Here is a 26,159-nt window from a genome sequence, read left to right as displayed (position 1 = left end):
TTATAATCTCTTTTTTTATGCCAACCTTTATATAGGGCCCTATGTAGAGACAATGTCCAGAGCATATAAATTTGTATCTTCTCTTCTTCAGCCAACATTTTATATTGGTAAAAGAGGGCAAAAATGGGTGTCAAATGTCTCCTTGATAGGTTGCTTTGCTGACCCATTCATATATGTGCCCAAATAGGGTTGTGTTTTGGGTCAACTGGTTTCAATTCATTTTAGGTGTGTGGGCTCTTCCTTTTCTCCTGAGTGGATCAACCTCTTTTTACCAAACTTGACAATAGACAATCTCCAATTGAGCTTTTCCCTATGGAGACCTGTCTATCGTTTTTCTTTACCACACAAAATTTTAACGATACCAGTATCATTTGCTTACTATGGTGAAAAGCATTTTGGACAATGAGTTAGAGACCTGGGTCTTCTATTTTTTTATGGGGGTACTGTATGTTCTCTTGACAACTGGGAACAATAGAAGGTTAAGCGCCAGTAAGTGGGATATATGTCTAAGACTTGCAGGCTACTTCTCTCACAGTCTCTTCCTATGAGAAACCTAACACAATGATTTTGGTGCTCTTTCTTTTTGAGTCTCAAAATCTTTCTCAAAATAGTGTTCCAGCTTACCAACCAGTCACAGATTAGCACAGCAGTTAAAGTTGATTTTCCCTCCCTGGACTACCTGATTTCTAAATTGCCTTTCAGATTTAATATTACATGGTTTTCTGATTGCAATTTCTATTTTGATTTTATAGAGAGTTTTCAGTCATTCTTGCTTATATATGTAACAGAGTAGATAATACCAAATACTAAGTAATCTAAAAATAATATGTTAGCTTATATAATAATAGCAATTGTTTCCAGTACTTGCTTAGTTTGTGTTCTCACTAACAGAGGTTAATAGGAAGTAACATAGTTGTGTTTGAAGAAATCACAGATTATATACTAAAGCAAATTTATATGATAAATAACAATCTATATATGACTCTTTAGAGTTTTTCTTTTTAAATATGAAGATTAAAATTGACAATTTTCATATGTGACAGCATATAATACTTAAACTGAATTTTCTCATCTCAACTTCTATACTTATAACTAACCTATAACTTTTGTGATAGGTTTATGTAAACTGTTGTATTTATTTGATCATCTTAAATTAGTATAATATAAACATTGTATTCAATCGTGATTACCTTAAGATATTCTCTGTGTTTTGATTTTAAATGCTAAATGAGCCAAGCTTTTAGACAAAATCTTATTAAAAAAGTGAATTCCTATTTCCTTATATAAATCAGTAATGGTCTTATTTCCTACAATGAGGGAGCAAAGTTTTGACCAGTGTTTTTGCCTAAACCCATTGAAAGTATAACTATAAATTCAAATTGCTTTTATAAATGTTAAATTCACAAACATGCGTAGGTTCTATGATTTTTACTGAAACTTCAACCTCAATCTGTTATGGCCTAAGAAGCATTCACCTCTGATGCTACCTTTCAAATTCATTTGAAATCCTATAACCTGTCTTGTGCTTGAAAATAATGTCCCTAATAATTATTAATTTATTTTGTATGTACTGGTCGGCTTAAAATTAATCATAATAAATTTATTTGGTGTTTATGTGCGTAACATTAGTATAGTACTTCTAAGCTTGCACTTTGTCAGCCTTCATTAACTGGCCAATTAATTACTCTCCTCTAAGTTTTTCTCTGATTTTTTTTAACTCTGCAAAACAGATTATAATAATGTATAAATATTGCGAATGTTGTATCTACAATGCCTAAAATCTAGAATAATGCCTGGACCAATTATAATAACTGGCCCTCTCAAATAAAATGTATTGTATGTTGATTCCATCTGAATTTACTTTTGATTTTATTTCTAATCTCTTGCCTTCAAAGAATGGCATTCTGAAATCTCTCAGATATCTTAACTCTTATTAAGACTAAGAGTTAAGTCTTATTAAGACTAAGAGTTAAGACCTATTGGGGGCACCTGGCTGGCTCAGTCAGTAGAGCATGCTACCCTTGATCTCAGGGTTATGAGTTCAAGCCCCACATTGGGCTTAGAATTTACTTTAAAAATAAATTAATTAATTAAAATTTAAAAAAATCAAAAAGGTTAAAAAAAAATGTGCACCTGGGTGGCTCAGTCCAGTAGAATATGCAACCCTTGATTTCAGGGTAGTGAGTTCGCACCCCACGTTGGGCATAGAGATTACTTTAAAAAAAGAGAAAGTTAAGACTTATTAACTCTTTTTCTATATATGCTGTGTCTTGATATGTACTTATAATTCATATTTGATCCAGCTTTAAATATGCTTTGAAGTAAGCATATATGCATACACAGAATTAGAAATTGCTCAGCTAGAAACCAGAATGAGATAATCGCTGAAACTTAGTATTTTATTTGACCATGAGTTTTCTGACTGCCAAGGAAAAGAACAAAAATATTTTCATTTTTCTGGTTTAATCAGAGACAAAATGTCATCAAAGTTTTAGATTCCAGAATGGCTCTGTTTTCTGTAGCCAGAAATTCCTTATTTAAGCCTTTCATCTTCCTTTTATTCATTCACCAATTTACATATTATCTGCTCTTTGAAAACCTGTATTACATACACAGTGAGGAATTGTCTTTTCTCTGAATTTATACATTGATTATTATAAAAGTATAGCTGTCACTAATTGAGTGCCTATCATGTGATAGGCAAATAACAGACACTGAATTATCTCCAATCCTAGCAATAATCCTTCAAGATTCATGCTTTTTTACCCTCTTTGCAGATGATAAAACTGAGACTAAGAGAAGCTAAGTAATTTGTACAAGTTCAAATAGCTAATAAGGGCACAGAGTTCATTAGATGAATTCCAGTAGCACTTTGTAATTTGAGGATTTCTTCATGGAGAATGTTCATTAAAAAAAAAAAAAGCCAATAGTTGTGTAATAACCCCATACGCTTTATTCACTGTTCCTCCAGAAGACAAGATATATGAAACCCATTGACATTTGAATATTACTATGCTTTCTTGCAGCCTGTGAACTTATGAATCAAGGCATCTTGGCCCTGGTCAGCTCCATTGGCTGCACGTCAGCAGGGTCTCTCCAGTCTCTGGCAGATGCCATGCATATCCCCCACCTCTTCATACAGCGCTCAACAGCTGGGACCCCAAGGAGTGGCTGTGGACTCACACGGAGCAACAGGAATGATGACTACACTCTCTCTGTGCGCCCACCTGTCTACTTAAATGAGGTTATCCTGAGAGTGGTCACAGAATACGCCTGGCAGAAATTCATTATATTCTATGATAGTGAATATGGTAAGTGTTTATGATTTGTGTGAGTTTTGTAAGCTGATATTTGCATAGCAAGCAACTTCATTAAATCTTGAAAAACTTCAAGGAGCTTACTCATTGCTATCTGGGGTTTTCTTGTTCTGGCATAATCTTACAAATCTAGCAGCAAAAACAAAAAGTTTTGCTAAGTTCACGTTCAATCATTTGTATTAAATCACTTTGAAGTCATTTTAAAAAATAAATACCTATACCTAGTGTTCAGTTTATAAATGTTTCTAAAGGGAATCTGACTCCAGTATATCTTGATTTTTCAAATAATGAGAAGTCATAAAGACATTACTGTCTTTCTCCCTTTTCAAAACATTTATATCTTTATAGAATAATAAAACACTAATTTGGACAGATCCTGGAACACTGAAAACCAATAATTTATTGGTTCAAAAAAAACCTGACATATTTTGCTTACATCCTTACATTCTTTGGGAGTAACAGTTTATATTACTTTATACTTAGCATGGCACGTTGTCTGCAATATGAAATTTCACAAAAATGCTGAGTAGTATGAAGACACTTAATTCATTTAACTTCCCAAGATAAAACACAAAGCATTTGCCCTAAATTTACTATAATTCAAAGAGAAGATACTTTGCCTCAGTATTTATTAGTTGTGTTACATTAAGAAAAGTAAATAAAAATGAAGATTATATTGTTTTTTTTTCCTGAATAAATCTATTTTCTGACAGATCCCAAAGATGTTCAAATATAGTCTCTCCAATTTTTGTCATTAGTGGGAATGGAGATGGATATAATAAAATGACAAAATTAGCAGGTCTTCATGAAGATATATATTTTAAAAAATATGTTTCTTTAGAAATTTGCCTTAAAAAGGAGTCTCAGAAAAATGTTTTCCATTCAGTATGGATGGGTCTAGTTTTTATTTTTTTATTTCAAAAAATCAAGAAGATTTCACCCTCTGTAATGCAACCAATTTTTTCTTAGCAAATAAATAAACATTTAAAAATAATGGTTTTCTTGTCAAAATCAATCCCGCATTGTGAACAATATTGGAGAACAGTTACACAAGGAGCAAGCCAGAAAGTGGCATCAATAGAACTGAGCACAAACAGGTTGGCAGAAATCTGGAAAGCAACGAATAAGAGCCCCTGTGGACTCCCAGGGAGGGAGAGCAAGTGGCAGTTACATTTAGCCCTACATATTCAAAGGTCGCATGGGGTTTTGGCAGCCAGAGTAGCATTAAACTTGACTGGTAGATTTCAGCCAGAAGTCTGTGGCCCTCTCCAGAAGCATACTTGTCTCCAGGACGGAAATCCTTATTTTTGTTGCTTAATTCATATTATTTAGGGATCACAGAACAAAACCAAGAGACTGAAATGAATAAAATAAAAAAAGAAGAGAAAAAATAATTGGCTCATCGGTAAAGGAAGGATTGAACACAAGTTTGAAATTCACTGATAGGGTTATTTAGTGAAGTACTGAACTCTACCTCTGGAATCAATATGTCGAATATGCCTTTGTCAGTTTTCTTTCAGTCATATTATCTATGATTTTTATAACCTTAACTGGTATTCTTATGATCTCTGCTCAAATATAATTTGAAAACTGAATTTTTAAACTGTAAACCTTTCTTTAAGAGGGGGAAAACATTTTTTAGTCCTATCAAAGTACTCCAGTAAAATAAAGAACAGAAAAGTGATTTTTGATGAAAGTTTTTCACAACATTAAAATGTGAATTTTACTTTTTCATTATTATACATCCATGAGGAAAGAAAATCCCTTGTTATCTTGTTTCCAAGTCCTGCATGGTTTACAGTTAGGAAATTCTTAGAAGACATTTTTATTCATTTTTGAAAATGTACACTAAATTCATAGTCATAGAAAATAATTTGCATACATTTGAAATCCCTTATTCTCTTTTCCTCTGTTTAATAAGTAAATAAGATGCTATAATCACAATGTATGACTGAGTCCTCTGTTAGAAGCAGGGTTTGTTTTAGGAATAATAATAATAAAATAATAAAAATATTTTCTTTTACTTTGATGATAAACTTGCTTTTGACTTACTTTTTAATTTAATAATTCATAAAAAATTACCCAGCTAGTATCCTTAAAATTATTTCCAGTAATACTGTTGTTTAATAAAAGAAAATTTCCCTTTGATACTCACAGTAAATCTTGCTGGTAAAGAACTGGGCTAGAGTCCAAAATAAACATCAAGCTATCCAAACACCTTCTACCTTGAAGAAGGCTACATGTATTTACATATCCATTCATCAATGTCATCATTTTAAGTTCAAACATTGGAATTATACTTGACTTTTATCTTGGTTATCAGGAATTCCTTTCATCAAGGAATGGATTAAGCATCATCTATGCATGAAATAAGGCATCCTCTTGGAGCCAAATGTGATTGAAGATGTATTTTGCTTATAAAACTATACTTTAAAAAAAAAAGGAAAAAAAAAGATTAGGCTTCTATATCCAGTTAATTAGAGAAACACTTTTTTCAAAAGCAGTTAATTATGATTAAGGGCACAGTATGAAAGTCTACATTAAATTTCCTAACAAAGAAAATTCAAGTCTTTGATTCTAAGTAAATGGATGAAAACAGAAAAAAAAATGTGGAAACTTTATTTGAATGGATTGATTCAAGACATTTTTAAAAAGGGTTGAAAAGAGTTTAGGAAGTGTTGAGCTTTTTAAAAATGTGTCATTTAAATGTTCATTGCTCACTTGCTTAGTGCAATGCAAAATATGAAATAAAAAGTTTTACAGAATATAGTCTTAGCCCTTAAGAAGCTTACAATTAAAAAAAGAGGTAAAATATTTATGACTCTTTTAATCAAGAAAATAGTGTGTTAAGTGTCATGAAAGATGCAAACTGAATGCTAATGGTGTGTAATGAAGAAGGTGTTGAATTTTTGGCAGCAGTGATCAAAGAAGGCTTTATGGGTGGACCTTGACCTTGAATATTGCCTTTTGAAATGCTAGCTAACTTTCACAATATGTGAGAGACAGTCACTCTGACAGAGAGAAAGTGTGAACAAGTCTTGTAGCAATAAAAATATTAAAAATAGTATCTCTGAGCATTTAATTTGCCAGGCCTAAGAATAAGTATTTTGCATGTAATCTTCTCAACAGCTCTATGAAGTAGGTAATATTATTATCACAATTTTACAAATAGGAAAACAGAAAAAAAAAAAAACCTGCTCATAAATACAGCTAAGTATCAGAGCTGAGTTCTAAAGTCTTATCAGAACCTATACTCCTAACCATGTATGATGAGTATAAAGGAGTTGCAGTGAACTATTCCCCAAGAATATAATAAAAAGGGCTAATCTTACAGAGAACATTTATTATATTCAGGCTCTATTCCAAGTGCCTACATATATCATCTCATTTAAGCCTCACAACAGCCCTCTGAGGTAGATGATGATGATGGTGATGGTGATGGTGATGATTTTTGCAAATGATAAACTGAGGATGTAAGACATCAGGTAATTTGTAAGTAAGCTGAGAAGCATGAATTCCAACAAATGATAGTCATTTCCCTAGTCCTTGCTTTTGACCACTAGAGTATTTTGATGCTATAGAAATAAGAATAGAATTCCTGACAACTGTAAAATTAAAAAAAAAAAAGTTTACAAATGAAATATATAGAATCATCTTTATTAAAGGGAGACAATGATGTTAAGCCTACAGATCTTCACCATATTAAAATCATCCAGGAAAAATACTCTATGTCAACTCGGAAGATTGGGTTATCATTGAGAGTACGGAAAGAGGACAGTCATTGGACCAAAGTAGGCTGATGCGTCGGCACAAACAGCTGTCTACTTGCAGACTAACCATTCTTGTTTTTAAATTTGCCAACGAAATGCGAAGATCATTTGAGAGACCAATACTTCCCATTGAAAAGCTACATTTTTTGGCTCTCTTACAGCTGGGAGTTGTGATAAAATATTGTCAATGAGCTAGGAAGGATCTGGGTAGCTTGCATCAATTTCATGGATACTGGCAGAAAACACTCTACTTCTTTAGACAGATAGAAAGCTTTAATACTCATGGTACAGTAAGCAGCGTGAGCCTCATACTAATGTTGCTTCCTCTTGACCTCGTGTCTGACAAGACTACGTGGAGCCCCTCCAGTGGACGCTGTGCATGCAGTGGGCTTGTATGACAGCTAAGGAACCCTGGCTGAGGGAATCTGTCCCTTTTATGATGGGCTTCTAAGTAAACCTGCTTGGCATATGTCCAGAAAGACACTATCTTCACTGTAAATAAGTCTCTCTTATCTAGGGAGAGTATCTGCTTGCATAATATGCAATAAGACACAAAACCTATGGAAAACTGTCTCCCCAAAATATTTTTTTTGTTTGTACAATATTGTTGGCTTCTAGCAATTTTCCCTGTATATATGCCAGTCCTAAGACTACTCTGGCTAATCTTACTGACAGGAGGTAGGATCAGATCTATTCAGTCTCCTCTGCATTCATTTAAGGACAATATAAATAAGATTTTTAATGAGCAAGATTGATCTCAACCATGCCCATCAGGGTCCTGGACTCAGAAAGCTGAATAAATCCCATGAACTATCAAGAGCCTACTTAAAAAGTCAGAGAGTTTCCTCCTTAAATTTCTGTGTAAACCTTTTACTTGGCCAGAGGCATTGATCCAGGTACTATAAGATTTATTTGTAATTGCAGAGATTCTACCTGTCGCACAAGGAGAAATTCTGTCATCCAGAACAACCTTGGCCAGTGTGTTGAGGCTGACCTGAATGACTTCCAAGGCCGAAGTGGTACCATCAATCACTTTAGTGAAATTCAGGGGAAAAAATTCTAATTGGATGACTTCTATCATAGGGAAGACTACCTACAGGACACACATCAGTAACAAGTCAGATATGGCTCCATATGTCTCCCCCAAATTAATTAGGGTAAGCCTCACTTTAGAGAGATCTTAGTAAAGTACTACATTATCCACTCCTGGTGTTTACTCATGTCTTCAGAAAGGAGGTAACCTTCACGCAAGAACTATAGTTCTGGAAGTGCACATGATGTCCCTAGTGTGGGAGGGGTGTTGGGGAGATGGAGGTTAGGAAAGAGCGGAGGGAAGGGTTAATTATGTTGCTGGGACCCCCTGAGTGAGACCTATATCAGTAGGGCCTTCAATATGACTACTGGGATTTCTAAGAGTTCTCAATTCATACAGGATATTTGAATCCAGCTGTTGTTTAGGGGGGACAGCCTGAGGTCAGTCAATACAATCTGTCTTTAGTGTTTGTTTCAAGGTTTAGCAACCTACTATTGGGCCTGAAATTTCTTTTTGTAAGCAAAGTTTCATTGGAACGCAGCATGTTCATTTGTTGCACGTTGTCTATGTCAGCTTTTGAGCTACAATAGCAGAGTTGAGCAGTTGCAATAGAAACATTATAACCCATAAGCCTAAAATATTACACTATGGTCCTTTAAGAAATTGTTTCAACTCTGTTCTATGGCATCAGTCTTTTCTTACAGCCCCATATAATGAATGAAAATAGAGGTAGAGAAGGTATTTGGAGAAATTGACAGGTGTTTTTCAAGGAGTGCATCCCTTGCTATTTCTAGTAGTCTTTTTGATAAGATTAAGGGAATGATGATCAAATCCTGAGGACAGCCCTCTCTGGTGAGGAATAGCAGATCCAGCAGTCTGTTAAATTTAAGGCCTTGATATGACTTTGAAAGGTCTGCACCAGGATATTTTATTTCATGAAGAGAACTCCAAGAGTTGTTCTGAAAGACAGAAGTCATTAATATACATCCATTCTATTTTAGGGGGCCTAAGGATTTCCCTTCCCTGTGTTGGAGTTGTTGTTCTCCCTCCAGTTCCAGAAGTCCAACTCCCTTAAGCTTCATTTAGGCCAAGCAACCACCCAGGTTGGTCTGGGGAAAGAGAAAGAAACGTCATGCCTAGGAAGGGCATCAACCCACTGAGCCCCAAGCACAAGAACTACAAAAGTAAAATAAAAATAAAAATGAAAATGAAAATGAAAATAAAAATAAAATAAAATAAAATAAAATAAAATAAAATGAAATACAAACCAATGGAAAGGCTTAAATAGCAAGCAACTAAATGTCCACCTTCAGAATATAGCAAAATAAGACTGTATTAAATGCAAAGTAGAATAAATAAAATAATTAAATAAGGATAGAAATTAATGAAATAGAAAATAAACAGTAAAGAAAACTAAGAGAGTCTAAAATTATTAATTATTGGGGCACTTAGTAGGTTCAGTTGGTACAGCATGTGATTCTTGATCTCAGGGTCATGAGTTCAAACCCCATGTTAGGCAGAAAGATTACTTAAATTTTTTTAAATAAAATTATTAATTCTTTATAGAGATTAATAAAATTGATAAATTCTTGTGAATATATAGACAAAAGTCATTTAGAATTGAATGTGGTGGATTCCTAGAACCCAAACTTGGTAATAGATCAGAATGACTAGAAGAGCTTTTTAATCATCATAGTGCTTGAGTCCCATCACAGACTCCTGGAATCAGAATTGTTGCAAGGTATGCAGCCAGGTTTGTTCCTCAAGGAGGCATTTGGAAACAAGAAATTTCAGCAGACCTCTTCTTCAGCATCTTTAACTGGTAGCATTGTTTTCCCTTCCAGAATATACTAAGGGAGAGAAAACTTACTATATTTTGAAGGAGCTTCCTTCACATTTGGACACTGGGTTTTCCTAGTTGTCAGAAAAATTTTGATATGAAACTTAAAACACCAGTATTGGACAAAATGATCCATTTTCTGGAATAATATAAAACAATAATCATTTTGCTTAAAATCATTTATCAATAAGGAAGAAAATGATTAATGAACAATTTCCCATTTTCAATGTGTTGTGCTTTTCAAAGATTACACTTTTCTAAATATCTTTATCCCTGTCTATCTAGTTTTTCAGTACCTCTGTATATGATCTCATACATTTACTGATTATACATTATGCCTCATGCTCTCTTATTGCCTTAGACAGAGGTGTAGACTTCTTTTTAGCAAAATAAAACAAAACTACAGGCTTGTACCTTGTGTTTTTTTCATAATTTCTGTTTTTTTTTAAATATGTTTAATCTTCATTGTATCATTTATCATATTGCCCTACCCCTCCAATTTTTCATCCTTAATTTGCTTTGATTTCAACCAAATCTCTGAAAGGAAGTTTGGTCAAGTAGGTGGAATATGATATTGAGGAAGGCTCATTAAATGCAATTGGGAGTAGTCCAGGTAGGCTATCAGAGAGGTCTATGCAAGGAATTAGTTGAATGTACTAGCGAATGGCAAGATTCCAGAATCAAGAACCGACGATATACAGAAACCAAAAAGTTATAATAGTAGTAGGTGGTTCTTAAAGTAGAATAAAAGCAGATATATTTCTTTAAAGGGAGGATTCTATTCTGAGTATTGAAGAGAGAAAAGTTGAATTTTATTCTTGGGAGGATTGAATAGAACTATTTACCGGAGTGACATAAGCAATAAGGTTGAAGTGCTCTTCAATGAATAAGCTATTTGAGTTCTTTAATTTCCTTTGCCTAGAAGAATATTGGTCCCACAGCCCAATATTGGATTTGATCTATTGACAGATCTATTAGATAGATCAAGTTATGAAGATTAAAGGGATAATATGATGACAGGGATCTAAGCAGCTTGTTACAGTAATGACATGGAGACATGCACTTTTTGAAAGTAGTTAGATATCCTCTTACCATAGCCTAATCTCTACTTCAGTTTATCTATTGGTTTCATTCTTAGGCCAGATAGATGGCACTGGTGACTCTAAGCATATCTTTACAAATTATTATACTAAAGAAAGACCCTTTTCCTGTTTTGTTTGTATATCAAATATCATGCATATAGATATGTATGTAGACCGAATCTTAGGTCCTGTTTGGGTCCTATGCTGATCCTTGAATCAAAAAAATTAGCCAGGCACTCAGTGGGCTCTCAATCACCAACCTGAATTATGTGATGGGTGAATTAGCTCTGGGTAAAGTGTAGGCATATGGACACATGTGCTTCTTTTTCCAGTTTGAAGGAAACTTTTCTTATAAGAAAAATAATTATTTAAACATTAACCAGATTATTTTATTTATGGTCATTACATTTTAAATCTTATTTTACTATTATAAAATTAAATTATATGAAATACATAAATTATAAATCAACATTTAAAATTGCTTTTAAAAATACACTTTTAAAGTCTAGTTTGAATATGCTTTTGTTTTGGTTTAGCTTAAATTTATTTTAGGTTCTCAAACTTTCTGACATTTCCCTTAATTTAAGGATAGTATTTTTTCTTTTAAAACAGGATTTTTAGCCATATGTAAATTTCTACTATAATTTGTTAAACTGAGCATTTCTGAAAATCAGAGATCTTAAAGGGTATAATAGGTGTTGATAAAATAAAATATCTTAAAATGGAAATGATTAAATTAATATGTATTTGCCTATATAGAGAGAAATATATATTTTTGACACCCATAGGCACAAAAGCAAAGGAAAAAAACTCAACTCTAAGGATTACCAAATGGGTTATTTATGGGCTCTCCTGAATTCTGAAAACATTGATTTAATGATTCCAAATTAAAGGTCAATACATAGTCAAGTGACCTGAGTTACTTAAGCGCTATCGTTAAGTACATCAGTGTATCACCCTTTCTTTACAATTAAATTGCCATATGGTAAGTCCCTTTGAAATGAACATTGAATGATCACCCTGATGAATGCATTCCAAGGAATAACAGCATTTATTCCATGCATTTTGATGTAGGTTTAATCAAGGCCCCTAAAATGGACACATTCCTTTTAATTGATTGCAAATGTTTATAATTATCCTGAGGGTGTTTTCAAATGTCTAATGACTATAATATTATTAACTATCTCTCTAGACAGTCTTAAAGCTGTTTATTACTCATTTGGCCACTTTCCAACTTTCAGTTCTCTCATTTACTTCAATGTGCATCAATAAGCATATAATTAATCCAAGCATCTTATCGAACTATTTCCTTTGCATTAGACTGTATTTGTCAAGTAGGTAAAAATGATGTATTGTACTACTTTGGATTTGTTCATTAGTCAAATGTCCTTATTGATCAGCATTCCCATAAAGATGACTCTCATGCTAAAACACTATGATCTAATACTAAAATTGTAAGCTCTCATCAAATAGAAAATCTTAGTGATGGGCCACTGTTGCTGGACTGTGTCATCTCAAAACCTAATACAGCATATAATCCTTATTTTCTAAATACACCACAAATGGCAAGGGAATACTCAATGGAGACTTACATCCCTTTTGAAGTAAGGGTTCTTCTAAACAAAAATTTTTAAATCACTCAGTGGTGAAAGACTTATTTTCTCAGGAAATGAGGCATTTTGGAGAGTATGCTTTGCAATTTGTATGTTGGGAAAAGCCATTCAGCTCAGTGATCTCATGGATCCAGCAACATGCCATATTCCTTTTTATCTAAAAAGAAAGTCATAAGACTCTAAATATTAATTTTAAAGTTAGAATTCTGTCGAAATTTCGGAAACACCAAGAATAGCTGAATGCAGTGCTGATCTGGTCCAGGGGAGGTCTTCATTGCATTAAGTGATCAAAATGATTAAATGCACCTAATCTACTCAAATGAGGGAAAAAGATGAGTAGACCAAAAAAAAAAAAAAAAAAATCAGACTTACAGAGACTTAGTGACAAACTTCTTTTCATACCATAGTCAATATTTTAAATTTGACATTTGAACATAATGATCAGGCTGAAGAATACTGTTTGATAGATTCCAGAGACTATCACTAAATTTAGTTAAATTGCAACTACAGTTTGGATAAATGAGTAGTATAGTAAGATTCCTCTATCTACTGTAGGGCCTGTGTTATCATCAATGCTTTAGATAATAAACTCCTTGAGGGCAAGAATTGTTTTTGTCTTGCTCAACTTCTCTTCCAAGTACCTTTCAAAGTGCTTGACACACAGTAGGCAGAGAGTTGATTCTAAAAAGGATCTATTTGGATGCTGACCACTGGTTTGCAATGAACAACAGGATATCATATTACTGGTTTTGGGGTCAGTTTGGAAATGTGTTTATACATTAGAGTCTAATATAGCCTGGTATTTTTCTATCTTAATCTACATTAATGTAAACCATTTTAATACAGATTAAATTTAATATTTCATTAGTGATTATAATAAAGTCACTATTTAACACAATTTAATAAAATGAATAAGCTTCATGGGGCACCTGAGTGGCTCGGTCAGTTAAGCACCCAACTCTTGATTTTGGCTCTTATAATCTCAGGGTCATGAAATAGAGCCCAGCTGGGCTTAGTGCTCAGCATGGAGTCTGCTGGAGATTCTTTCTCTCCCTCTGCCCCTCCCCCTGCTCACGTGTACGCTCTCTCTCTCTAAATAAATACAATCTAAAGAAAAGAAATAAAATTAATTGATAACTTAATTAAGCTTCAATCAGCCAGTGTGCCTTTGAGGGTTGTGGGAAGTGGCCTAAATAGGTTACACAAGTCCCAAATCAGATGTCAGAGAAATTGATCATTGCTAGAATATCAAGTTCTGAGAATGTTACCTAGGTAAACTTTTAGTCCTTAACAAGATTTTCTTTTTTCATTTTTTTCTTAGAAAAAGACAGCAGAAGAAAATTAGGAACCAATGGGACTTTGGGTTACTGAAGTCTTAATAATGAAAATGCACATTGCTTAGAAATTTGCTTTAATGTTTCACAAGCCCTATTTCCTTTTATCTGAACAACCCAGTAATTAAACTTTTTTTTTTTTCCAGCAATAAGGTATGGTTAGTTGCTACTTATCCTATGCTTCCATTTTTTTTTTTAATTGGCATTAATCACATTAAAACAGAATTACCAGTTTAAGCTGTCCTTTGCTCTACTCAACTGTATGTACCTCAATGGTAGGAACTGTGGTTTCACCTTCATCATTAAACTATCAGATGTTTATAGAAAGACGGTATATTAGTCAATACCCTTTCTCTTGAAAGGGACAGAAGCTCATTTCAAACTAAGTGAGCAAAAATTTTTGGATTGAATCATGTAGTTGAGAAGTCCAAGGAATAGCTGCCTTGCCTCTGTTTCACTTCACATGTTGGCTTCGCTCAGCTTCTCTCTAGACACCCTGCCCCTTGCAATCCCAAAAGTACATCAGTACAACTTGTGATATAAAAGAGAGATCATTTTTGTTTCATTATCCATATATTAAATTTCAGTCCTCATTTGAATCCTGTGACTATCCCTAAGACCAGGAACATGGCAAGCTCAAATTGACCGTCCTGGGATACATGACCACCTAGTAATACAGTGTAGAGTGCCATAGAATGTGGAACACAAGGGTTGGGTCCAGGTCTGTTTCTTAAGTGAAGGATGAGGTTTTGTTATTTGGAATAAAGGGGAAGAAACACTAGGAAGCTAAAAACAACATTAACTATGAAATTAATTCCAAGCTCACAGGGCCATGTGGGTATCAAAGTAAGGATCCAAACCCAGTTGTCTGACATCAAGTGTATTGTATTTTCTTTTCCATAGTAGAAAGTTGTTTCAAAAGAGAAAGATGCAGTGATTTATAAAAGCAAATTATTTATAACATCAAATTACCCTAAAAACCAAAACAATAAATGCAAGGCAAATTCCTGGATGCATTCTGGTCTTTGCCATCCAAACCCACCTTCAAAACTAAAGTGCTTATTTCCCTATCTACTGAGAGCATTGGCAGCTGACTGCCTTCCCCAGGAATTGCCCTCAGCTGAAGAGAATGACCAAACCAAAGCCCAGGGAGGATGATAAAGTTTCTCCTTCCACAGGTCCTAACGTGGGATAACTCTGAGGGCATCCCACTTCCCTGGGTCCAGGCAGGGCTCTGCTGAGCTGCACCACAGCTCTCCCTCTGCTGGCTCTTGCTCCAGGAACAAAGATTATTCCTGAGAGCTGTCCCCAGTGAACTTCCCGTTCTTCCATCCTTATCTCCAGAGTCTACTTCCCTGGGAACTCAATCTTTTACAGAATAATAGGTTTTTCTTAAGCCTGAAGGACAGCTAGAGCTAGACTAATTAATAACTGAAACCAAATAAATGTTACTGGGAAAGGTATTCATGTTTGTTATATTTCTTAATATTTTTATTTAAAAGTTTCCTCTATCTAAATAATATGTAATACACACTATTAGTCAACGTGTGAATATCTGTGCTTTACCTTCCTATATAGCATGAACAGAAAAAAATCATTTTAAGAGGAGGGACAATATGCTAATCCAGGTTCTCTGATAACGGATATCAAGCAGATCAGACTGAGAGACCATAATCTAGGCAATATGCATAATGTTTCGAGTATGTACATATATGGGGGAAAGGGAGAATCCATAGTCTTCATGGCTTTTTCAAAGGAGTCTGTGACACAAAGTAGGTTTAGAAATTGGAGCATTGGTTCCCAAATTGGTTTCTTAAGGATCATCAGCTGAAAAAAATTCTGGGCTTTGTCATGAGAGTTTTTATTTTATTGGAATGGGGTGGGGCTCAGAAAACTTTATCAATAGGTCTCCAGATGATTCCAAAAACAAATTAAGTGGACCACAAGTTGAAAAATAGCCATCTAAGGACTAGACTAAAGTATATTTCTGTATTAGTTTTCTATTGCTGCTGTAACAAATGACCACAAATTTAGAGGCTTAAACACCACAAATTATTATGTGACAGTTCTGGAGGTCAGAAGTCTGACATGGGATCTCGATGGGCTAAAATCAAGATATCAGCAAGTCTGTTCCTCTCTGGAGGTTCTTGAGAATAACCATCCTTGCCTTTACTAGCGTCTGGAGACCACCCACCTTTCTTTGCTGTAGGTCCTCTTTCCCTTTCATCAAAGCCAATAATGTTGCATCTCTTTGAAGTTTCCCCCAAAGTCAACTCATTCTTCAACAGTCAGATCTCCCTTTGACTCTCTCATCTTTTTCTTCTAATTTTAAGGACTCTGCAATCACTAGCCCCACCCTAATAATAGAAGATATCTCCCCATCTTTAGGTCAGGTGATTAACAACTTTAATGCCACCAGGAGTATTAATTCCTCTTTCCTGAATAATTTACTCATGGGTTCCAGGGATTAGGATTTGAGCATCTTTGGAAGGTCACTATTCTGCCTATCACAAGTTCTTTTATTGCACCCAGGAAAAAAAAATCATTTTTTTCCCCAAATCTTATGTTTAATAACTCAGTTAATGAGCCTTCCTCCCCTCACTGTTATAGAATTATCTGGTCAGGAGAATTAATAATCACTGGAAATACCAACTGAAACTGCTATTTAACATCCTGTTATGAATACATAGCACTCAGTCACACCCACAGGCCGGGAAGCTCCTTGAAGTTAGGCACTATGTCTTGTCTCTTTTGTTTCTAGGATTTTTATCTTTACTTCTTGTCAAGTAATAGACACACAGGTAAGGTCGCTGAATAATTGTGATGGTTAATCATGTTTATGAATTAACAAAACCAAAGGCCCACTCTCTCTTGCGATGACTCGTCCACAGAGCAGCTAATAGCACGATTCAGGTTCTTCTCATATTAAACTTACCAATTGCCACATATCATGGGTGTTTGGTGTTATTCTTAAACAAGCAAAGCTATTATTATAATTTAATTCCTGCATTCCCAGAGTCTAAAATGTTATGCATGCTATTATGGGTAGCTACCCAACAGTAAATTTTAGGCAATTATGTTCTATAGGTGTGGAAAGGGGTGGTCTCTTAACAAGTAATTATGTACTATTATTAGCAATAATAGCAACAACTGTGTGTTAGACCCTACACTGGATTTTGTGCATACACACACACCTGTGCACACCCTCACTAATCTGATCTTTGAAGACATCAATAAAATAAATATTTCCTTATTTACGGACCAAAAAACAATTTTGAAAATTTTACAATCACATCATCTAGGCAGCGATAACCAGAATTCCAGACTAAGGAAGCAAAGGGATAATAGCAATTTTTTTTATCACATCATTTTTCTGAATAAATAATAATATATCATATTACTTAATTTTTGGCCAAAATAAAAGTTTAAAAAATGCCATACAGTTTGAAGTCAAGAGGAAATCATTTATAAGCTCAATTTGAACTATACTAACAAGTCCTTCCAGGCTTAGACTGCTTTTCATTCTGTACCCATAGCTTGTCGCCCACTTAGATCCTCCCCTTGAAACTTTCAGTAGTTTGTATTTAGGATAAAATCAAAACTTCTTTCTGTGTCTCACCGGGAACCACATAATCTGACCCTCCCTCTCCATGCATGTTTGCCTCATTCCACTCTCCCCTCACTAACGTGGCTGCACCCACACTGGAATCCTTTAGGTTCCTCAAACACAAACTCTTCGATGCCTTGGGGCATTTTCCGTGCTGTCATCTTCTCTCCTTAAATTCTTTGCCTGGGTAATGACTTCTCATCTTTTAGATCAATTTAAGTACCAGTTTCCCAGAGAAGCCTCCCTACTATTACAACTAAAAATACATTCTTCTCGCCACCCTATCGTTATCTACCAGAGCACCCTTACTGTTTTCTTCCAAGGATTTAGTGTGATTTGTATTTAGTAGTGTGCTTGCTCACTGTCTATCTCAATGTGGGGTATTCACTGTTGTATTTCTTGCACACAGCCTTGTATCTGTATTTAGTAAATACCTTGTGGAACATTTTTTTTTTCTTTTTCTTAAAGTTAAGATATGAAATTGCACCAGAATATTGTATCTGTGAACAGAAGATTTCCTAGAACATAAATGATCTGGAGCCTTAAGCTTTGGTCACAAAATATATTTCAATGTATTTCTTGTTTTGTTTGTCTTATATTTAATTGCCCATTTAAGTGCTTCAATATAAAGAACAACAACTACTTACAATTCAAAATCAAGGATCTGCTCCGACACAGATTTTAAAGGCAGATGGTTCTGGGGTAGGGGGCAGGCTTCTATATTTTTAGTAAGATTCCCAGATGATTCTGATTCATACCAAAGTTTAGGAACACCTGTTGAGTGTATTCATAGTCCTGTTATAGGTCTACCTGTATCTAACCTTTCGTTTTATCCATGCTTGAGTACTTTACACCTCAGGTACTTTCTGACTTGGATATTTAATGAGTACATAATTATTTATTAATACATTACTCCTCCTTTTGCATCTCTTGTTCTGCTCTAGATGAGGATTTGTTCTTTTAAGCTGCTATGATTCTGACATCCTGGGTTTATAATATATTTAGCCATAGGAAATACAAGGTAGAATTCATACAGTTATTTTTTTTAAGAGTTTGAGAGTCACTAAATAACATATACTACTTATAGAATTGTTTTAAAATAAAACCAATTATAAAAAGAAATCAAAGTTCTTTTTATGAATTTGTTAACTCTGCAAATATTAACTTTTGTTGTGAGCAAATATCAGTTTCCAAATTTGTGGCTATTTGTTTTCTTGTTTTGTTGGCTTATATGCCGCTTTTGCTTTTAATTGGTAATATATTGAAAAACACAGGAACTAATTATTTTCCTTGAGAGGCGAATTTTACATGCATGCAATTATGTATAATTGGGAGTTTTGAGATATAGTCCATTCATAGTGAGTAACCTATAATCCTTATTACTTCTTATCTTTCACCAGTTTTTTCCCTTTAAATATTTTATGCCATGGATATATATAGAAAAATATGGGTTATTTTATAGTAAAAGCAAATCTGCTATGTTAAGATTATATTGTGGCATATACATCTTCCAGTCATATTTATCAATGTTCAGATCCCTTCTTTTATGAACAGCCCATGCCTACTAAGAAGAAATATTTGTAACATTTCAGACACTTCTTATTACTTGAATATGCATCAAAGTGCAATCTGGACTGGATTTTATCATTTTTATTTAAATATGAAATAGACACAATTTTCTTTTTTTTTAATTTAAATTCAATTAGCCCACAAATTGCTGGTTATATGATATATTACTAATGATATAGTGCATCACTAGTTTGGGATGTAGAATTCAGTAATTCATCAGTTGCATAAAACCCAGTGCTCATCACCTTTTCATTTGATAATCTTTTAGAACTTTTCTTATTTTGGAATGGGTATGTGAATATATGTTTTATACACAAAATACATTCTCCATACTCCTGAAAAGAAAACTATCTCCTACCAAGTTCACCATATTTGAGCTAAGGAGGTGGTACTCGTAAATTTAGACAAGAATGTGGCTATTTTTTTTGTGGTCTAAGTGACCTCAAACCCTTAGAAGACAACTGCTCAAAACCCCCTTTCTATTTAGACTATAAATGTCAAGTTTAGTGATACTGTTGCCCACTTTTAGAAAAGTTAATAATTTTGATATAGATTCATCTGCCTTTAACGATATTCATATTTTACCTTAAGTTAATATCACTCTTTAATGCTGGGCAAAATAACAAATGTACTTTCTTTATCTCACATTTATTTTAGACAAGTGAGGGTCCTCCTCAACTATTTCCCTCTACCCTGCCCTAAGATTTTTTAGAGGTGAGATCATTTAAAATGCTCAATGAAGAGAAAGAAATTCATTTAAGGCATAATAATTCCTACACTTTTTATGTAAACACATTAAATTGTACTATGCCTAAAATATATTTGAGAGTTCTATCAGCTACTCAGTTAGTAGTTTTAAATAGCCTACAATGTTGAGCAATAAACTGCATTTGGCGTGAGCGAAATAGTTTTTATCTCCCTTCTCTGCTCTAATTCACATTTTGATGGGCTTTTGATGTTCCTAGATATCCGTGGAATACAGGAGTTTTTGGACAAGGTGTCTCAGCAGGGAATGGATGTTGCATTGCAGAAGGTAGAAAACAACATCAATAAAATGATCACCACTCTTTTTGACACCTTGAGAATAGAGGAATTGAATCGCTATCGAGACACTCTTAGGCGAGCCATCCTTGTTATGAATCCTGCTACAGCCAAATCTTTCATTACTGAGGTAAGTAAAAATTGTCTTGGGGTTGGGGTAGGGTTAAAAAATTAAATGCTTTGGAATAGATCTTACAGTCAAGTTGAAAATTCAGAGCAGTACAGGAGAATTAACTACACAACTGTCATTAGCACTAATGGAGGTAGCACACTGAATCCCTTGCGTGTTGCATTCATCCTGCACAAAATTTTCACGCATCCTGCACAGTTAACTGCTGAGAATATTTGTATTTATATATTTAAGCACATAGCCAGGATGGTTTTAAGAAATGTCATGGGAGTTTAAAAGTGTTGTTGACCCTGAAATACTTTAACACGTTCAAGAACAAATTCACAAGAGCACAATTTTCCAACTAATCCTTAAATTTTTGCAAGTCAGAATTTTACCTCTGAGAAAAGATCTACTGGAACCAGGCTCTTATTGCCTGAACATGATTACTTTTACAAAAACAAAGAGCAGATTTACTTCTGTTCTGTGAACTCTGTACCAAGACGAATAATTAAAACTATCTGAAACTCTCTGCAAAGTGATGACCATTGTACATTTTATGATGCTGCATCTTCAAAATTTTAATTGTATCTGTTCATTTGGCTGGAAGCTCCAAAACTTTGTAAAAATACAATTAAGACTTTTTACTGATTGGTATAACATCTTTATGTTCTAAAATGCTTGCTAGTGCCTTGACAGGATTATTGTCGTTTGCCTTACTTCAAGTTTTTTAATATTATACAGTGCTAGGACTGGTCATGACATTACATACTTTCACATGGGTTTTATTATTAGTGTTTTTAATTTTGGTGACTTTTTTTGACTAAAAGTTTTTTCCTCACTTCTCTAGTAAGCTTTCTTTAGCTCCCAAAATACTGCTATAAAGCCTCCGAATTAGGAATGTGTTAGAAATTCTTTGACACTCTATAATCTAATTGGTATCAAGGAACTGAAGCAGAATATAAATCACTGAGAAGAATATTACTTTTGCAAAACTATGAATAACGTTATTTTCTTTAACATTTTAATAGAGAACTTTGTTATGCAGTTAAGGGCAAATATAGAACTTTGACCTTTTCTAATCTAGCAAATTACTCAGAGAGTCTTTGAACAACTAGATTTTCCCACAATAGAAAGAATATTTCCAATTTTATGGGAGTTGGTTCTTTCCTTCAAGAAACACAAAATCTGCTGAAAAATTTAAGATAAATACACAAAGACATATAACGTAAGTTGGAATCTTAAAATTATAATAAGTGATGTTGAAGCATCTATGGTCACCTTTGGTTGAGGATTGTGGAGATCGGAGAAGCCTTCGTTGAGAAGGCACATTTGAATTGGACTTATTATCTTGAGTAGGAATTCACAAAAGAAGTGTGGTATGCAACAGACAAATGCAAGTCCATCCCAGCCACTTTCTGGTCATATGGGGTTGGCAAATTACCTAACATTTCTGAGCCTCCATTTTATCATCAATAAAATGAGAATAATATATTGATTTCAACTTATTACGTTTGTAATGTAGTGAGACATCCTGTGATATGCCTTAAAGGAGGGAAGAGGGGGGCGGCACCTAGTAAGTACTTAAGACATGGTACCTTCTAGGTCATTTTTTCTAGCAGATAGCACATGACTGACCATAGCAGATGCTCAAAAATTATTTGGTGAACCGAAAAGAATATCAAGATGTGCAAAGACAGTTCTTGACTGTATGCTCAGAATAGAGCAAGTAGTTTTATATAGATTCAAAGTAGGATATGTGAAAAAGAGAAGTGACCCACAGTATGTAACACATAGATATAAACCAGACGGCAAAGCCCCATGAGTGCCAGCTAACAATTCATGTATATTTACTAAGCAGTCAGAAGAAATGGGCTGAGAAGAGGGACAAGATGACCAAGGGCTTTTGCCAAGTCATGATCTTGACTTGTATTCTGACCATGGCCCCTTAACCTTGACTCTGAACTTGGATACTTGTAATAATCTACTGTTTCCCTCTTTGTTCCCAAACATATATAATCTATTTCTGTGAGTTTCCTGAGACTTCTCTTCTTCCTCTACCCAGACACCACTCCCCCCCCAACTCACTTTCACAATCACTTTCACAATCACTGATTTTATGTCTCCAAACTGTACTGTTTATTCTATAGTCTCAAACAGTGATGTAAGAATGACAGAAAGAATATGAACCCACTCGCCTTCCCCATCCTAAGCTAGCTGTTTTCACTGACCTGTATAGTGGTTCCCGTTTTCAATTAACTGCTTTCAAATATCTTTCCACTTTCTTCTGCTCTCCCATGGGTTCTGGGAGCATTTCCCCACTGAGGAAGTAGACTGGCCCCTCAATACAAGAAAAAATTAATTCAAAAGGCAAACAACATGGAATTCAAATGGCACACAGCACCAAAGTTCTAGAGATACAAAGAATAGATCTTGTATGTATGTTTGTGTGTGGTCTTTGCTCAAGGATAATGATACCAACACTAGTTTCCCCAGTTTAGCCCAGATGGTCCGCTTGGTTTTTGTAGAGGAGAATCCTTTTCTCTCTCTCTCTATCATCTATCTATCTATTTATCTATCTATCTATATGGATGTCAGCTTTCAAGGACATTTTGCATGACCCAGTGTGTGAGAAGGCCTTTGTGAGAATCAGCATGTATTTAACTTGAATCAGTCCTCTTTATTCACTGATTCTGTAGTTGCAAATTTGCCTACTCACTGAAAGTTATTTGTAACTTGAAAATCAGTACTAGGGATGTTTTCATGAGCCATTCACAGAAACGTTCAGAGCTGTGAAAAGTTTGAGTTGCCTGACAGCCCATATTGCCAGCTAAGGTTGAACAAAACTGTGCTCTGCATTCTTGTTTCAGTTCTCATACTGTAAATAAATGTCCTTTTTGCAGTTTATTTCATGTCTCCTTTTTTGCATTTGTTGTGCCATTTGTTAGTGATTTCACTGCTGAAAATGGCCTCCAAATGTAGTGCTGAAGTGCTGTCCTTAACTGCGATGTGTCCCGCTGAGAAAATACCTGTTCGATAAGGTCCATTGGGGCATGAGTACCCTTGGCTGTGAGTTCAGCGTTAATGAATCGACATGTTATTGTTTGACTGTTTGTGCTTGCCCCCTTCAAATTCATATGTTGAAATCCTGTGCCCAATATGATGGTTTTAGGAGGTGGGGCCTTTGGAAGCTGCTGAAGTTCTGAGGATGAAGTCTTCATAAATAGGATCAGTGCTGTTCTAAATGCTAAACCCTGCAGAGTTCTCTAGCGTCTTCCACCAAGTAAAAATACAATAAGGAGTCTGCAATGAAAAGAGGGCCCTCTTTTGCATGGTGCGACTATGCTGGCACCTGACTGAGCTACCAGCCTCCAGAACAGTGAGAAATAAATTTTTGCTTTTAATAAGCTACGCAATCTGTGGTATTTTGTTATAGGAGCCCAAATGGACTAGGACATGATTTTATATATATATATATATATATATATCACATATTTTATAAATACTATATTGATATGCCCATTTTTCCCTTTAGCAATTAGATGACAATGCTAAGTGAGCAATTTCTTTTTTAAAACTCATTTTTCTGGGGCACCTGGGTGGCTCAGTTGATTTATAATCTGCTTTCAGCTCAGGTCATGATCCCAGGGTGCTGGGATTGAGCCCCGCATTGGGCTCCCTGTGCAGTGGGGAACCTGCTTCTCCCTCTCTCTCTGCCTGCCATTCCCCTTGCTTATGCTCTCTCTCTCTCAAATGAATAAATAAAATCTTAAAAAAAAAAAGAGCCTCATTCTTCTGACTTTTAGCTTAATGCTTCCTTTGAATATTTCAACAACTTTCTGTGCCCACTCATAATGTGTAGGAAGCAGTAAAAGTGAGAGTTCTGCTGTCATATATTTTATATATATATATATGTAAAACATATTAATCATATATATTAAGTATATAGATATTGTATATAAATTTAAAAATCATGAAATAGAGACATAAATAAACCCAGAGGCTTGCAGGAACCAAACCCTGTATTTCCCCTAGGAGCAGTGGTTCAGCATTTATTAATTCGAAGTTCTCAGGAAATTTACAGAACGTAACTACTGAAAATGATAAGAATTGATTCTGTCCATACTTCCCAGCTCCCATCATTCCTGCCCTCCATTTGGCTTGGCATTTGTCAAGTATCAGAATTTCTAGAGCTCAGCAGATGGGAGGGCTCTCTGCTGCTGCCCCCCCATGACAATAACTGTCTGTGGCTCCTTCTACCACGTGTCATCAGATAGCACTGCTTCATCTGCTTCTGGTTCTTCAGTAATTTATTTAAAAACACTTTTCTGTTGGTCTTTTCCCTTTTTCTTCATGGTTATTGGTTTATATACCTATTCAACTCCTTATATTTTATTAGGGGTTTAGGGGGTAATCCTTTTAACCTTCTTGAGTTGGAAGTTCCAGAGTGTTCTTTCAGATTTTTACAGGTTAAAACTAAATAAACATAAGGTACTTTAAGAACCATTGTTACAATTTTTAAGAAATAATATTTTGAATCATGACATTTTAGATTTGGGACATGCAACGTTTTGCCCAAATTCCAAATTTGCAGTTGAAAAAACTAAAGGCCTCTCTAAATCCAATCAATATTGTTCTCTAACTTCCTCCAGCAATGTTTAACACCCTAGCAAGCTAGTGCTGTTTGTGGATGGTAAGGGACACTCACAGTTTGAAAATAGTAACGCTGTCAGCAGGTCAAAAGGGTACATGATCGTCAGATCCTAAGAGAAGTATTTGTAGAAATAACTTACCAAGGATTATATGGTGGATAGAAAGGCATATGAAGCTAGAAAGAAACTGATGGATTGGGATAAAAAGAAAGATACAGGAAGTAAAGGTTATGACGAGGGCAGAGACTTGTTCAGTAAGGACCTAAGAGAGGGAGAGAGAGGGAGGGGGAAATTCTAGCCAAAGAGGGGGGATAGCAGAACTCTCACTTTTACTGCTTCCTACACATTGTAAGTGGGCACAGAAAGTTGTTGAAATATGCAAAGGAAACATTAACCTAAAAGTCAGAGGAATGAGTTTTAAAAAAGAAATTGCTCACTTAGCATTGTCATGTAATTGCTAAAGGGAAAAATGGGCATATCAATTCTGTTTGCATCTTTTCTTCTGTCTCTGGAGCAATTATGTGGCACTGAGTTAATTATGCTCCCTTTGAAGTCTTAGAAATTTAATACATTACATGTCTACAGTTAGTGCTCCACCTCTCATTCAAGAGTTTCAAAGCTTTAAGAAAAATACTGCTGTTATGTGCAGCTGAGTAAATCAACCTGCTGTGATATCGGTAGAAAATTGTCATCACAATATACCTGTTAGTGTCCTTGAAAGTAATATGATGAATCAGGAGTGCTTACATGGTTTGATTTAAATATGGATTGGGATGATATTTTGAAAACAACTTTTATATATATATATATATACGATAGATTTGCATTAGAAACTACATAAGTTATATCCTTTGTAGAAAGTGTACAACGGTCCTATATAAATTATTAGAACTTTTGTGTCATGGCTTTTAGTTTTCAAGTTTGATGAGAAAATCAGTTCTTTGAAAACAGAAAGTTTTATTACTTACGGTAATGAATATCATTTCCTGTTTGCATTTTTTCAAGTTTTTAGAAAGGAAACCTACTGTTACACGAAATCCTTTTATTCTGTAATGAGGGAAGTATATGATCTCTTATTCCTTCAACGTACTTTATGAAATAGTTTTCATTTCATTGTACTATATTCCAGAGAACTTTGATCTTGTCAGACAACTTACAGGGAAAGTTACTTACTTCAAATATATAAGCAGCT

General features: G+C 34.7%; 1 protein-coding gene across 1 annotated transcript in view; it reads left to right on the top strand.

Annotated features, from left to right (window-relative positions):
* The window catches only part of GRID2 (glutamate ionotropic receptor delta type subunit 2), a 1,429,995-nt gene that overhangs the window by 759,818 nt on the left and 644,018 nt on the right, over positions 1-26,159 (top strand). Inside the window, exons 3-4 of the mRNA XM_034672012.1 lie at positions 3,027-3,311; positions 20,131-20,336. Of these exons, the coding sequence (XP_034527903.1) occupies positions 3,027-3,311; positions 20,131-20,336 (491 nt within the window). The remainder of the gene's footprint in view (positions 1-3,026; positions 3,312-20,130; positions 20,337-26,159) is intronic.

This window comes from Ailuropoda melanoleuca, chromosome 11 (assembly GCF_002007445.2).
Source record: "Ailuropoda melanoleuca isolate Jingjing chromosome 11, ASM200744v2, whole genome shotgun sequence".
Lineage (NCBI taxonomy): Eukaryota > Metazoa > Chordata > Mammalia > Carnivora > Ursidae > Ailuropoda > Ailuropoda melanoleuca.
Note: the sequence above shows the minus strand (reverse complement) of the source record. Positions and strands in the feature narration are given on the sequence as shown.